We start from the raw sequence: 16,769 nt of genomic DNA on the forward strand, positions 1-16,769 counted from the left end.
CCGGCAAGAAATGCAGCGTTGTCTCTGTAAAAACTGTTTTTCGTGGCACTTTCCAGCACTTTCCGTGGCAGCAACAGTTACCTAAAAAACAACCACATTTGGGAGCTTAAAAGCAGCAGGAAATACAGTGATAGGTCCTTAAAAATGCCCATGTTTGGTGGCTGAAAAGCTGCTGGAAAAATAGCCACAGGTCCCAAACAACACCCACATTTGGGGGTTGAAAAGCCAGTGGAAAAACAGCCATGGGTCCCTAAAAACACCCAAGTTTGGGGGCCAAAAAATCCACATGAAACACAATAACGGGTCCTTAAAAATGCCAATATCCATGGGTTAAAAAGCTGCTGGAAAACAGCCACAGATCCCTAAAAACACCAATATTTGGGGGCTGAAAAGCCAAATGAAACACAGCCATGGGTCCATAAAAAGACCCAAGTTTGGGGGCCAAAAAAGTCACATGAAACACAGTAACAGGTCCTTTAAAAATGCCCACGTCTGTGCATTGAAAAGCTACTGGAAAAACAGTCACAGGTCCCTAAAAAACACCAGTGTTTGGGGATTAAAAGCTGCATAAAACACAGAGGCAGGTGACTAAAAAACACCCAGGTTTGAGGGCTGAAGCCACCAGAAAAACAGCCATGAGTCCCTAAGAAACATCCGTATTTGTTGCCTAAAAGCCGCAGAAAATATAGCAACAACTCGCTAGATCACAATCCCTTTTGTTGTTTGTTGCTCTCAAACAGTGGTCTGCAGCTTGGCGGCCATCTTGCCTCAGTGGCATGCCATCCACTATTCCCTCACATGCTATGTCACTTCAGAAATGTTGATATGATACGTATATTTTGCAGAAATGTACAATGCAAACATTTTCCTCTTGTGACTTGGCTGAGTTTCTCTTAACCAGGAGCAACTTCCTGGAGTCTCAGGTTGGTGGTTGCCTGGCAACTGCTTCTGCAAAAGTCAGGCACACAAGGTGATGATCTTGCGATCTTGTGGATCTTAAAGCTGTACGAATCAATATTATTGCATTAACAGTGGATCAAACAACTATAGATCTATGCAGTGCTGAAGGTGAGTTCTCATCAGACTCTGCTGCTCTTCTCAGCTCTGCCTTTGAGCATATTCTCACTGCTCTCGTCATCCCTGTTTCCAGCCACAGGAGGCTGCTGTTTTCAGGGGACAAGCTCTGATAACCCTACTGTACTCTACCTGCCCAGCACCAACAGAAGACAAATTTAACAACTATAGCTGTACATTCATCAGGTGACCAGAGACAAGAAAATACAAGTGCTCATCTTGCTTTTTTCTTTTAGATGTGTTCGTAATGATTATCCTATTCTGCCCAGCATTAGCGATCACAACCACAAAATTCATTAAAAAAAGCTGCCAAAAAAAGGAGGGAACACTGAGGCTTTCTAACAATGGCCCCACAACCTCCTACATCTTCTCAGGTGGTGACTGCATACTCTATACTCCACTCTCAAATTTAGCAGGGATGACAGGAGTTGTGATCTTGGACACAAGACATGTCTGAACAAATAAAGGAAATGAGGTTTGTAAAAGCATTCGTTTTAAATTAGTTCCTTATTAGTTTGTAAACCAGACTTATGGTGTGGAGGTTGACCACCTTAAGCAGCTGTTAGTTTCTTCATTGTTGAAATGTTGAAGTTTTCCTTTCGGCCACCAGAGGTCCCCAAAGCTCTGGAAATGAGTCATTACAGTATGTCACTGAGACATAGAGATGCCTGTCACAAGGGAGGGGACACTATTGGCACATCTAAAACTACATGAATTAGTAAAGAAATGAACTCGTTTTAAACAACTAATACATATATTTACATATGTTTATATATAAACCTACTAGAAGATTTTATACTATTACTATCACAAGGCTTATTGGCTTTTAAAGCTATGCCCGCATCAGCTCTACAATATTTATAAAATGTTTAAATGTGTTTTTAATTGCTTCAAATATACAGATATTCTCATATTAATACACTCTCATTTTGCTGTTTTTTCATGCTGATTATTGAATGTTTTCCCTAATGGCATGAAAACATCAAAATGACTAAGGAGCCCCTTTTCTGTTATTGAATCCCTGGACGACCCCTGACTTAGTTTTATGGATATTCCAAATTATATAGACTGCATAACAATGAAGCAACACAATATACTGTACAATTTACCCCAAAGCCGAGGAAGTTTGTGTAAAATGAGTGATTATTTCCTGTGAATTTCGCATCACAGAAGAGTTTTCCATAAACTTTTATTTGTAACAGTCATACACACTTAAAAGTCTTCTTTCTTGTTGAGAAAATTAATGTTTTCCTCCTTATTTTGCTTCTCCACTGGTCTATTAGCTCTTTGGTTGTTTTAACTGCATACTTCTCTAATGCAGGATGTACCCCATCAAATTTTTTTAAAATCTTAAAGACAGTCTTAAATCAGTGATTTCCAACTAGTGGGTCGTGGGTCCATTCTCAATGGCCTGCAAGTGACTCACAAACATGTCAAGTTTGTTTAAAACACTCTTTATTTTTAAGTACAGTGAATTTCTGGCAAATAGTATTCATTTTTAAGTGTTGTTTCCTGCTGTAGAGTGAGTGAATAACGGACAGCTACTTGACAGAGACAGCAAACTATCTCGACACTGAATATATTAAACTGTGGGACCTTCAACTGATGTCTAAAGTGAAATCTGGACCCTGTGGATGCACCAGTTGAGAACCACTGTCTTAAATAATAATATTAACTTTAAAAAATGACAATTTCATTGAGTGTTCATCACAAAAATTAGGAAAATGCTGAAATATATGTTTAAATTTTTTCTTACACCCCTTAAAATAAAAAAAAAACTCACTGCAACTCCCCATGAGGCCTTAATGGAAGTTGCCTGGTGTGAGCTGCAGGATCACAAGCTGTTGAAGCAGGAGTCAGAGATGTGGAAAGGTCTTCAAAATCCCAACATGTCAATGATCTTTATGATTTTTGGCAGTAACCCATTAAAGGAAGGAAGTGCATTGTTTTAGTTACGGAGCTTGTGATGTCAGAAAGGCCAAAAACCAAATCTAAAGTGTTTTAAAGTAATGACGCCACTTTGGTGAGCCTCAGTGGCAGCATTTTTTTTCTTTACATTTTTTTTTATCAATATAATGAGGAGGACATTTTGAGCATACTTGGAGGGAATGAGTCCCACCAAATGTATATTACAATGACTGCCGAGACTTACCTTCATTTACTGGTGGAATATTCATGTTTGGTGGCAAAGTTTAACCGAATGGATGGATGCAACAGCTTTGCCACAGCTTGTTTTTTTAGTGAACTGACTTTTCCTGTTGAATTTTTGTCACGATGATTTTTGCATCTACACCTTCATTTGAGCAGTAATCTGTTACCTTTAAGAAGAAAAGGAAGAAGATATATAGATGTTGTCATACACACACAGGCCCAAAATACACACACCTGCACAAACAGGACCTATACATGCATTAAATGGAGAGACGTCAGTGTGAGGTGGCTGCCCATGGACAGGTGCCCTGGGCAGCTGGGGTTTTGGTGCCATGCCCTGGGGCATTTCAGCAGTGCCCAGGGGGCTAACTGGCATGTCTACCAGTCCGGACAGGGATCTGAGCCGGCAACCCTCCTGTTCCCAAGCCAAGTCCCTATGGACTGAGCTACTGCCACTTCAACAGGGAATGTCTTTGTGGTAAAGCAGCTTCCTTGATCTAGTATCTTGTCTACATGAATTCAGTTACCCTGAGATTTTGTCTCTGTTCTCAGATCATAAGCATGTTGTTTTTTGTTTGACAGTTAATGAACAACTGCAGCAGTTAAATTCTCAATGCAGTTCATGTCTCTGAAGTTACACTGTTGATCCTGGTTTCAGTTTTTGTCTTACTTGCGTTGATTATTTAAACTATTGTGATGCTCATCCTTTATGTGGACAATTATTTTGCAGTTTTGTAACAGTTATTAATACAAGGCCTAATATTCAACCTAATGTCACGGTCATATCCGTTTACTGCAGTTACTCATGCTTCATTTGGTGTAAGCGTTATTTGTCTAACCTAGTTTGTCCAAGCTGCACAGACTGTATCTGTGCCAAAAGATGCTCAGGATCATCGACTGTATGTATTTGTTGAGATTGTGTTTGTCTTTCCCACAGTTTCAGTGTGTATGTGTGTGTGTGTGCGTGTGTGTGTGTGTGTGTGTGTGTGTGTATGTATGTGTGTGTGTCCTTAGTCCACTTATCGCAGGTATTCTCTTAGTCAAATGTGTGGTGGTTGAACCAGTTAAGCGTCTGACCTGATTCCAGTTACCCTTTGGGCTCGACCGCCAGGGATCATGGTCTGCAGTATTTTATGATTTCCAAACAGAACTAGAGGTCTTCACTGTTCTGTAAAACTGCACCCTTACCCACAGTATCCCTCCACTATCAGTTTGTTTACTAATACTGTGCAGACTTTAAGAGATCTAACAGTAATTAAATAAATGTGGTGTCCCTAATTTATCATAAGATAACACGGGCTGCGTTGCATGTCTGTATATGGAGTGCTGCAATGCATAGTCACTGTTCCCAAGTCCTCTCAGACCCAATACAAGGTTTGCACAGACCTTGGATCTGCATGTTTCAAGTGGAACATGTGCCACATAGATGAAAGAGGAGTTATCACCTAATGTACTGAGATCAGCCTTTCAGGTAAAGAATCTCAATCATGTTCTCACTGTTTTGTGACTCTAAAGTGACCCAGTGAAAATGTGCATTTTGGTCTCACAATCAAACTGAAACTGCAAATTGATCGGACTGAACTAGCAGCTTTGTTTGTTTAGGTTTGTTTGTGTGGATCTTCTGTTTGCCTTCAGTTCAGGGCTGTGATCTTTTACCCATCCTGGACTGTAAACACACCGGCAGAAACTCACATCTGACACCAACACTCTATTCATTAACAACAGCTCTATTAAAGAGCCTTCATGTGCCAGTTACTGTATGTTCACACGTATAAGTTGTGTTTTAAAGATACTGAGGGCAATCATTTTGTACAATACAAACCTAAATGTCACATGCATCCTGTAAAATTCACCTAAATTCACCGAAAACCCCCGAACCAAGGCAGACCCAAAGTAAAAAGAGATCTGTTCTTGTTCCATTTTTAGTACATGTACATACTTGTACTTGTGCATTTGAAAGGTAACACTGAAGTTTCTGCTTCTGTCACTGAGTTGCATAAGTTTCAACACACTGAAATAAAGTTGTTTTTTTAATCTTTGCCTGAATATTTTCTTAATAAAAGGTGCAGCAGATGACTAGAACTGGGGGGTATTAGCTGGACAACACAAAGGAGCCACAACAAATAGCCTCACACAGTCCAAATTCAAAGTAACTAACAATATCACAAAAAAATTAAAGATTTTCCATTTGTCCAGTCACTTTTCAAATAAGGGGAATAAAACAATGTGCTGGTTTTCTGATTACTGTATATAAAACTCTTCTAGAAAACCTAAAGTGAAATGAAAGAATGTGTTTTGCCCTTAAGACAATGTACGAGTCATTTGTTTATCATTTCTGTACATTTATAACAGCCAATGATGACAATGAGGGGTTAAAAAACGGCTGTGGAAATTTGGAGTGTCATTGACTACAAAACCCATGAGCCTCGGGTGAGGTGGGCTAATTGCTGACTCTTTATATACCTCAAAACTACAGGAGATGGGTTGCCTCAGCTCAAGCCCTGGTTGGCTATGGAGGCCATTAACAGCATTGGAAGCGCCTATTGGCTCAAGTGAGGTGTTAATAAAAAGGTCAGGAGTTTGCCGCCATTTTGAGATCCCCTGGTTGCTTTTTTCGTGCGGTTCGTGGCAATCTATGAATGTAATAATGTGTTTAGACAAAATATTTCGCTAGATTTAGATCATGTGGACTATTGCCAGTGTACGAGAAATGAAATGGGAGCTGTGTAAACTGTGATTCAGTCTGGATAACAGGGATCTGTGGATTATAATAGCGTTCATAGGTGAGTTGTAACTGAATGTGTAACTGTTCTAAAGCATCACTTTAGAACGATATATGAGTAAACCACTTAAACAACAACAAATACAGAAGTTGTTTACATATCATAATGATCAAAATCACTTAAGAAGGGGCTGTCGGATTAGTGGTATTTAAAGGAAACACTTTCTATTTTTTTCTGATATTCCTGCAGCTATCTCACCAAATTGTAATTTATATAAATGTCTGTCTGCAGTTTCTCTGTTGCCTTTCTACATTGTATTCTGGGGACAATAGTGTCTATCAATACCACACTCAAAAATCATCAGTTTGATACTTTGCAAGTGTGAAAAACTACATGTAGTATACGGTGCATAAATTGGCTATTCTCTGTTCTACTCTTAATTATGGGGCTCACTTTTTAATGCAGCTACCTACATACATAAGCATTCATGGTGTACCATAGTGTTCTGGGGGACAAAAATTCAACAAATGACAATAACAAAAGTTATCATTTATTTCCAGTTAAAAATGTGATTTTGTGGTGCGTTGTTGACAAAAGTTGTTTTATGTTCTGTAAATACATCCCTGATAATCAGCAGAAAACATCAGCCATGCCACAATAATTTCAGTTTTTGCCAATGTATTCAACATAGTGACACACGTTTTGCGCCATGAGTCCGTATGAATGTGTACGCAGGTGCATACTGTAGATCCTCCGACTGGTAAAAACAAACAAACAAAAAAAGTTTTTTTTTATAAAAAAAAAAAGAAGGTGATCCTCAAACTTCTGATAATATGTATAAATAAATGCCCAAGACACGCTCAGCAAACATTATTCATATTTCAGACTGCAACCCAAATACATGTAACATGTTCACACTATGATAATAAGGCACAATATTAATTTATATAAAAACAGCATTAAAATGTTTGATTCTGGATTGTAATCAGGGAGACAATTATATTTTGATTTGCTTGCACTAAATGTGGGAAGTCCAGTGTCTGAGTTTCAGGTGATACAGTACTGTGAGAAGTGTATAGAAATATCAGGGTTAGGTCAACATTGGACTGTCCAAAATAATGACAACAAAAATCAGCTGAGAGTCAAAATGTTTCTAGGATGTTACTGACACATTTAAATCATCCAAAAATCCACGAGACCAAATCATCAGTTTATGATATGTTTCCATTTGCTTTCACACACCAGTATTAAAGTTGATTTGCTATTTATATTTTCTTAAAACAGTCAATTCCTGCATGTAATATGCAGCACAAACAACCTATGTATTTGTTGGCTCGACATATAGAAAGAACAGCAGATTTCTGTGATGTAATATGTATATATTTTTCTAAATGTATATAAGCGCAGAACTGTATCCCTCCATTTAAAACTTTTTGTACTTTGTGAACAGGCACCATGTGGCACCAAACCATTAGTCATGGATTTTTGATTTAAAAACTTTTGAAAATGGGAATATGTGGCACTGACGCGGCGAACTCCCCCAAATGTGTTTCATTTTTCACAAATGTTGCTGAAGCATTGTCAGTCATCATTATCACAGACGGAGCCATCCATGCTTCATAAAAATGATAAAAGACGATCAAAGGGTCGTTTAATCTTCTCAACACATCTGTGTATATGTGTGTAGTTTTAACTTTATGTGACTTCTCTGCATAACAGATGAGTTGCTGTCAGAGTGATGGAAATGTGCAACATCCTACAAGACAATCAAACATTTACAAAGAAAAGACGGTGAAACAGTTGCAGTCTAAATGTGTTTTTTGGTTGTCATAGTCTGCATTTGAAACTGTCTTCCACTCCAATGAAATGTCACACTTCCACTTTATTCAACAACCTTTTGAAAAAAGCTTACAAAAAGGACCGACCACAGATTGCAGAGAGGCCGTCAGACACACTCTAACAAGCCAGGTTCTGGACTTGTTTGCATGTTGTGTATTTAATTTGTCCCGTTGCTCCGTCGAGCATATAGTGACAACATTCGAGTAAATACACTACATAAATATATTTAATTAAAGGAAAGTTAACAGCAGGCCACGTTTAAAGGTGTGATGGAGTGACAGTGACCTCAGACGTATCCTGTGATGTCATATCCTGCCGCAGTGGGTTTCTTGGCTCCCTGGACTCCATGTACACTGGACTGGGAGCTGTGACTGGTATTGCGGACCAGCGTCTGCCCCCTGCTGGCTGCGTTGATGCCCCCCACCTGCATGGTGGGGTTGTGGTAGGTCTGAGAGGTTGTCCGTACCCCTGTGCCCGGCACGCCACCTCCCATTGGATATGGATACCCTCCGCCGTGCCGTCTCCCGCGTCCGCCATTCTGCTCATCGCAGCATGACACACACAGCATCCCTCCACCTAGCATGGTGATGAGCGCAGAGGCCAGACCAACATACAGACACTCCCCCAGCTCAAACTTCATGCTGGTAGGTACGGTGGGTCGGTAGAAGGTCTGGACCACCTCATGTGTGGTCCACGCCACTGGTATGAGTGACAGGAAGCCTGCCGCAAGGAATAAGCCACCGCTTGTGCCTGCTACACGACTCTTAACTGTTCCTGAGCCCTCCAAGCACAGAGTGCACTGCATTCCCAGGGCCGCCAAGGCAATGGCGAGGACAGACAGCACAACTGAGATGATCATGAGAGCCCGAGAGGCCTGCAGGTCGGAGGGCAGGGCCAGCATGGAGTTGTAGGTCTCACACTGGAAGGCCCCAGTGCTCTGGTAGACGCACTCCATCCACAGGCCCCTCATGTTGGCTACGGCGGTGACAATGTTGGAGCCGATGTGGGCGGAAATCTGCCAGTATGGTAGCACTGTGGCGACCAGGGTGCCCAGCATCCCAAACAGGCCCATGAAGAAGCCCATCAGCTCCAGAGCTGCTGACGCCATGGTAACAACTGTGATAGAGGAGACCCAAAAACAAACACAGAGAGAAGATGAATAAACAGACGCAATGAGATCAGCTCCTGTGGAACCAACAAACAATAATTTGTCTGTAGCAGATGTGTTCATGTCATATTGCTGTTTCTGTGACTTCCAGAGTTTCAACATCCAAGTCATGACTAGACAAACAAATATAGATGCCTATCATCAGCCAAAGTCAGTCCTTCAGGGCAATTAAACCCAAATTTAATATTGTCAATCCTCAGTATTTTTAACCTGCATCTATATTTTATCTTGAGACGTCCCGTGACCTGAACACTTGGATACTATACAAATGTGCTTCTCTTCTATTCCTACCATCCATTGAGTGTGATATAAATGTGGCATGAGTAAATTACAACAAATTAAATGTCAGGTGAGTTGTCAGCCACTTAATGGGATACTAAATTTACATTTCCACAGAGAATGGGAAGCTTACATCAAGCCATGTTCAATTTTTTGGAGAGGGCGCCATCTGTAAGAATGGTGTATGATGGTCATGCAATAGTATTTGGACAAACCCTTCCCTGTAAACAGCATAGATCCATATGACTTGGCAGTCCAAGGCTTGATTACAAACTCCATTACCTCCACTTAACCAAACAATGTAAAGCATGGCACTTCAACAGGGCGCCTGCGACCCTTAGTTAGCATCACACTGGTTCCTGTGTCAAAAAGCCTATGGGATTTTTCCATTGGATTTTGGATTATTACCAAAAAATGAGCTCTGTGGCAAACAAACGTTTATGGTAGCCTACTTACACGTCTCGTTCAGCAAGATAATCTTCACAAATATACACCACTGTTGTGATTATTGAAGCCTAAATGCAATCGCCAGAGGTAAAAAGCTAATGTTAAACAATATAAACAAACTACACTACAGCCGCATGACTTAACATCACCATCACAAGACGGCAAAGCCGTGTTTGGCATGGCTTGGCATAATGATGTCCTGTAAGCAGAGGGGTGTTTACGGACGCATTTTATATTGTAGAACAAAACCTGAAAGTCTTTTAAGCTTGTGTTAATCACAGGTATTGAACCACAAAACCATTCAAAAACTCATTGCCTTCAAGACCAGGGGCGGGTTGCACCAACTGGTCTTTACTACGCCTGCCTGCTGCGTTGCAGCCCAACACAAACTGTAAATCCAGTGACAGCTCTTCAATAAGTTCAAACAGATCTCTCCTACCGAATTGAAACCTCTCAATCAGCTCCTCGTCATTATGCTATGTCCAATTGCTTCTGTCCCTAATTACCCTCTCCCGCTCGTATACAGACGGTGGATGAGACGTGCCATAATCAACTTGTGCTCTCTGCGCTCTAGAGCGCATGAGTGCAGCTTGATAATGACCTTACACCTGCTCTTGACTAGGTGTAAGATTTACGCCCGGTCTTAGTGAGAAGAAGGCTTAAGCCCTGTTGGTGCAACCGGCGTAACTATTAGGTCGGACTTAGAACGCCAAGTTACCACCGACTTAGCTTAAGACCAGGCTTAAGACCAGTTGGTGCAACCGGCCCCTGGGATCTGTGAGTGGTAAAATGCTAACTCATTTCCAGGTTTTAGCACTCATTCTTAGGGCACTCTGTTGTTTGCTAATTTAACTGAACTTTTTTTTCTTTAAAAAATACACATAAACACAAATCCAACAAATTATTAGCAAAGATAAATTAACCTATTCATAAAAATCAAATGTAAGTACGGTACACAACATTAACAATAGGCTAACTATTTTGAATCCTTGTGCAATCATGTTAGCTAGCTAATGCTAAATCACTATGTGGTGCTTATGCATAACAGTGAGGTGAACTAGCCTAGTTAGCTAACATGTACGTACTATTGAAACATATTAGCCAGATAGCTGTATTATTTTTCAGAGTGTACGGTTATTCTTGTGAGCAGCCACGATGAATGTGCAGAGGGGGAGGCTAACGCACCTAGCCATGCTACAGCTGCTGCTAACTTAGTAGCTACAGATAAGCTAACCTGAACAAGCAAGTGGTTTTTGGCTTTGTTAGCTCGCTAACTGTAAGCTGGGCTAATTTAGTAGCTGCTGTTTCAACAAACGCAAAATTTGTATGTAGAATTTATTATTAATACTTAGCAAAGAAACTAAATAAAAATTTGATCACAAAAAAAGTAACTTGATATTGTATGTTAGTTTCTATGTGTTTATATGCGTTTGTTAAGCATTTACCAATTTATGTGATCATTTTATTAATGATCAACATTTCATGTTGATAATATGCTTTGGTCTTCCTTTTATGAAAAAGTGAGCGTATCACCTCAAATTTACTACTACATGTATGGGAAAAAACGTGTATTTTGGACTTGGGGATGAACTGTTACACAGTCAAATTACTTTTAGCATCATCTAAGTGTATCGGCTTGTTGACGACCAAAATCACATACAAACAGCACAACATATATCTCCTTTTAAATGAGCTGAATCCGCTGTATTGGTGTTGATATGAAATCTTAACTGCCGGCAAAGGTGGTGTTTAGTCGCATCCAAATTATAACCAGTGGCTATTTTGCCTCTGGTTTGTTGATACTTTAAAAAGAGCCAAGAGGGAGAAACTATAGCCGTAAGTAATCCCTGTTATCTCTGACTCAAAATTACTATTTACAACCAGGGCGTTAATGTGAAAGGTCTTTACATGGCTGCTCATAATTACAGTGTGGAAGACATGACGTTATGGCGGCTTTACCTGCATCTGGAAAAGTCCAGACATCAGGTACGGACTGAGTTAACTTTAAGCTAAAGCAATCTCAACAAACAGTGATACGACAACTGCATGTTTCAAATCAAATCCAATACTACTCATAAAGAAGATAAATTAGCATCAACACATCATGAAAAACGGACTGGTTAAATCAATCACTACTGCAACGATGAAACATAGATTGCTTGTCATTTAACAGCCTTTATTTACTCAGTCATATCAGTTACTGGTGTGCTTAAGATGTGTTTGGTGTAAGAATATTTTGTTTTTCTGATTTGCTCCCCAAATTATGCTTTGTTTGGGACTGATAGAGCTGCAGCAGATGATTTGGCTCTTTTGAAACTCTGCTAGTAGTCTCATATTAATTAGAAAACTCAAGTGCTGTTTGCCAGATATCATTTAAATAGGAATATTTCAAGCCAATACATCCATCTCTCTAATGATATAACTGTATTAATTCAAAGTTTAAGTCCTTGTGTCGCCTGAGAATACAGTATTATACACCACATACACACATACACACACTCACAGTCCACTTTCATGCATTACCTGAGAGTGCCGCAGATTATGGAAGAGCCAGACGCTGGACGAGTTGAAGATTTGATTATATTCTCTCGCTGCAGGAGCTGAAGTTGCAGCTGGAGCAGAGGATGAGGAGGTAGAGGATAAAGACACAGCAGAGCCTGCAGCCTGTACAGATTGTATTCACCACTGCTGGTAATTCTGTTGAACCTGCCCCTGCTTCTCCAGTAGTCTGTTTCTCCAGCTGTATCAGACTCTGACTGCTTCCTCAGACCTTGACATAGTCGCAGCTGTTGTGCCGCTGCTGTACTTCTAATGAGCACTTACTCTGCTGGCTGCATTGGACCAAGGAAGCCAAAAAAGACTTTTGTAATATCCTTTGAATTGGAAATACGACTGTTAAAAAAGACTTTCCTCTTAAACCAGCAGTAATGCAGGACAATAGATGGTGTTAAGTGTCCTCCTGAACATTGTCTCTCTGTCAGTGCCTCTTGTCTCTGATCTCTGTCCCTCATCCAGACCTTCACCTCCTGTCATGTACACAGACACAGTGAAACCACTGACAATAACACACATACATCAGCACTGCCAGCCAGGTTAATCATTCTCTCATCTGTCATTTCTCCAAAACAGGTGGCACACTATCGGCAGCAGCTCACTCAGCAGACCCCTGTAAGAGAATGAATATTTCAGGATGTCAGTTCTCTGAGTGAAAAATGTTTAATTCAGCAAAAGATTTAAGTGCCATATTACTTTAATGAAAAGAATTTATAAAAATAGTTATCCTTTCATGTCCCTGTTCAGTCTGCAGAAATCCCAAAAACTGCTCATGAGCATTTTTTGTGTTTTTTAATTAAAGTTGGAATAAACCAGCCCAAAGCAAGAAAAACAGGGAGTGATTATAATGCTTTTGAAATAATTTGTTTTTATCCTAATTTTTTTAATTTTTTTTTTTAATTTTACACCTTTAATTTTGGGTTTCTCAGCAGAGACGTTTCCCTCTGTGTGACGTGTGATGGTAAAGACAGACAGTCGACATAAAGACGTAAACAGTGTGTTTCCATTTGTTGTTGCCTTCCTTGCTCCCTCCTTCCTTCCTTCCTTCCTTCCTTCCTTCCTATGTTGCTCCCTTCTCTCTTATTCCCTAATTCGTTCAGTCAGTGAATTTATGATTTTGTTCATACTTAGAGATCACACAGAAAGTGTTTTAGCAGCTGGAGGCGCCTTTTTGTAATCGTTTTTAATGAGAATTCAGCTTTTTGCTATCGTGTTTTGGTCATAGATCTGTCATGAAAGGTACCCTGGGTGCGTTGGTTGTTGACATTCTGGGACACCGTCAAGTTCTGCCTGTTACATGTGTTGTCTTCTTTCAAAATACACTTCTGTTTTCACAGGAAATTTACCATTTACATACAGTCTCTTTGAAAATAAATGCACTGCGTCAGTACAGCACCACAAATTGATGGCTTTTTTTCCCTCCAACAACTAGAGCACAAGGTTGGGTTTAGGCAACAAAAGCAGGTAGTTGGGTTTAGGCAAAAAAGAACAGGGTTTGGCTTTAGAATCTTACGGGATGCAAATACCAGCCCCCCTGGTGAAAGTCGGTGATTGTTGGACCCATTCACCAGCGCTCTCACCTGCCCTACTTGGACTTTCAGCGCCTTAACTTTCGTACTTGTTCTGCTGCATTTCCCCCTGATGCCACCGAGCGCTGTTAAACTTGAATGGCAACCAGCCACGTATCATGCTGACAAGGACAGCTTTTTTCCGTCAGTGGGTGACGCTGCAAGTCACTGCCCAGACGCCGGATTTCAACCCGGAGCAAGACCAGGTTGTGCAACGCGCCTCATGTTTCAGCACTTGAGTCGCCTGGCATTTTCTGAACTCCTTGGGTTGAATAAACTTCAACTCAGAGCGGAAAAGTGCCCCATTGTCCAATCGGATGTTTTGAGAGGCGGGCCTTCTGTGGTGGTCATGACAACAAGTTCACAGTTGGTAAACAATGGAGGAGAAACTGGTGGTAGCGGTTGCTGGATACTGAGAGCTATACTGATGATAGACATCAGGTTGTCAAACTGCTGTCAAGTCGTCCTAAAATATGCCTGGAAACAGCCATCTTTGAGGAGAAGCTCCTGGACCAACTGGTGGTACTCCCCATGACCCACCCTCTTTTTTAGGGTCTCATGTACCCACACAGATCTCCGTTTCCCTGTGCCCCACAAACTATTTACTGACAGCCTCTCACCCTCAATCAGAGCTACAGCAAGTACCCTCTGCCTCAACATTTTAGGAACTAGCTACTGATTACTGTGAAATCAATGAACAAAAAATTGGTTACACAGGAAGGTTAGTGTGAGGACGCAATGGGCAAAATGCTTTCTGTGTGATCAGCCCTCAGGAATTAGAGGCAGAACATTTACTTATTTTTATTATTTTATCTTTGACTTTTTGATGCATCATTTAAATGCAAACTTATTTCATCAATTTGTACTAGTTTTCTTGAATTCATCACTGTTATCATACCTGAGTATTATTAAACACACACAGTAAATGTCTACATTACTTTTCGGCACATTTCAGACTCCATACAAAAACCTGCCGTAACACATTGTGAATTTACTGCTCATTAAAGCTGACGCCAAACTTGGCAGCCTCCTGTGCGTCACCATCCATCAACTGTTTCTTGGGTTGTTGCTGATGCCGAGAGCTACAAAAACATCAATCATAACAACAAATAACACATACCATGTCAGTGTGTCTCCAGATATGCCCTTCCTCGTCGGTCAGCAGCATTGTCATCTGACCTGTTTATATGTGCCATTAGTGTCTGTACTGGTGTCAGTGGTTACAGTTGCCCAGTTTGTTGCTGATCCCCATCCTGAAGCTCGAGCCTTTGGTTCCTAATCCCTCCAACCGGCCCTCACATTGCAGCAGCAGCATCATAATGGGATTAGCGTGTAATCCAGTCACTTCCCCTACGAAAGCAGAGTGAGAGGGCAACGTCCACACACTCAGAAACACTGAGCCATTATTATAAACCACAGAGGGGCATTATCTGGACACGCTGCATACTAATGAGGCAGCTCAGGTCGGCCTGTGCCTCTGTGTTGTGCTGCTGAGACTGGCTGGTGGGTCGATGAGAGGAACACAGGATATAATGCTAACTAAACATGAACATCATCACAAACTTTTAGTGGTGTAACTTTGTAGAGTACTGTAATTATTAAACACGTCATTCTAAGTCAATGGCATCGATCTGCTGCTATAACAGCCTCCACTCTTCTGGGAAGGCTTACGACAAGATTTCCCAACCTGCCTGCGGGGATTTGCTCCCATTCAGTCACAAGAACATGAGTGAAGTCATGCACTGATGCTGGGTGATCGGGTCCGTCTTGCAGTCAGTGTGTCAGTTCTTCCAAAAGATGCTGGATGTTGGTCAGGTCAGGGCAGGGGCATTGTTAGGATATGAGGACACTGGGAGCTTAACCTGGACCTCTGCAGAGGGGTCTGGGGGGAATTCAAGTATCTCGGGATCTTGTTCATGAGTGAGGGTAGAATGGAGCGTGAGATGGATCATGGTTTTGTACGGCTTCTGCAGTGTTGCAGGTGCTGTGCCAGACCGTTGTGGTGAAGAGGGAGCTGAGCCAGAAGGCAAAGCTTTCGATTTACTGGCCCCTCTACGTCCCAACCCTCACCTATGGTCATGAGCTCTGGGTAGTGACCAAAAGAATGAGATTGCGGATACAAGCGGCCGAAATGCACTTCCTCCGTGGGGTGGCTGGGCTCAGCCTTAGAGATAGGGGGAGGAGCTCGGACATCTGGAGGGAGCTCGGAGTAGAGCCGCTGCTCCTCATGTCGAAAGGGGTCAGTTGAGGTAGTTCGAGCATCTGATCAAGATCCTCCTGGGCGCCTCCTGTTAGAGGTGTTTCAGGCATGTCCCACTGGTAGGAGGCCTCGGGGCAGACCCAGAGCACGCTGGAGAGATTACATATCTCTTCTGGCCTAGGCTGGGAACACCTTGGGCTCCCCCAGGAGGAGCTGGAAAGTGTTGCTGGGGAGAGGGACGTCTGGGGTGCTTTGCTTGGCCTGCTGCCCCTGTGACCCCGCCCCGGATAAGCGGATGAAAATGGATGGATGGATTAATTATGAACTGCGAAAGTAAAAATATTAGCAGTTGTTAGTAATTAGTGCTGAGTAGAAACAGAATACTTTGAAACTGCTATCATTACAATTTAGAGAATTTTTTGAGGTAGTTGTAGGTGATTAATGCACTGTAATGCACTTTTTGCTGGAGTGACAAAGCAGACATTAAAAACCCCCAGCTTATTCAGAATGCAGCAGTCATGGTTTTAACAAAAACTAAAAGGTCTGACCATGTGGTATGAAATGTGCTATTTGGGGCTGAAGCCTCAGATGCCCAGGCCTAACAGCACCACTGGGTCAGGGCTCTGTACTGGACCCTTCCCCAACAGCCCAGTCACCAAAAGGAAGTGTTGGCATTTTACTTAACAGCAAACCACGTTTTTAAAGTGACAAAGTATATGAGCTGACTTTGTCATCTGGAGGGAGAGGGGAAGGTGGTGTGTCACTTA

At 41.5% G+C, this 16,769-nt stretch overlaps 1 protein-coding gene across 1 annotated transcript; it reads right to left on the bottom strand.

The window, feature by feature from the left end:
- Positions 1-6,509: 6,509 nt before the first annotated feature.
- Positions 6,510-15,164, bottom strand: cldn2 (claudin 2). The gene is made up of 3 exons (XM_049592997.1): positions 14,923-15,164; positions 12,205-12,847; positions 6,510-8,903 (listed from the first exon to the last, which is right to left on the bottom strand). Exon 3 carries the CDS (start codon positions 8,893-8,895, stop codon positions 8,074-8,076), a length of 822 nt encoding a protein of 273 aa, XP_049448954.1. The 5' UTR covers positions 8,896-8,903; positions 12,205-12,847; positions 14,923-15,164; the 3' UTR covers positions 6,510-8,073.
- Positions 15,165-16,769: the final 1,605 nt, after the last annotated feature.

The sequence above is a fragment of the Epinephelus fuscoguttatus genome, linkage group LG12 (genome assembly GCF_011397635.1).
Source record: "Epinephelus fuscoguttatus linkage group LG12, E.fuscoguttatus.final_Chr_v1".
Lineage (NCBI taxonomy): Eukaryota > Metazoa > Chordata > Actinopteri > Perciformes > Serranidae > Epinephelus > Epinephelus fuscoguttatus.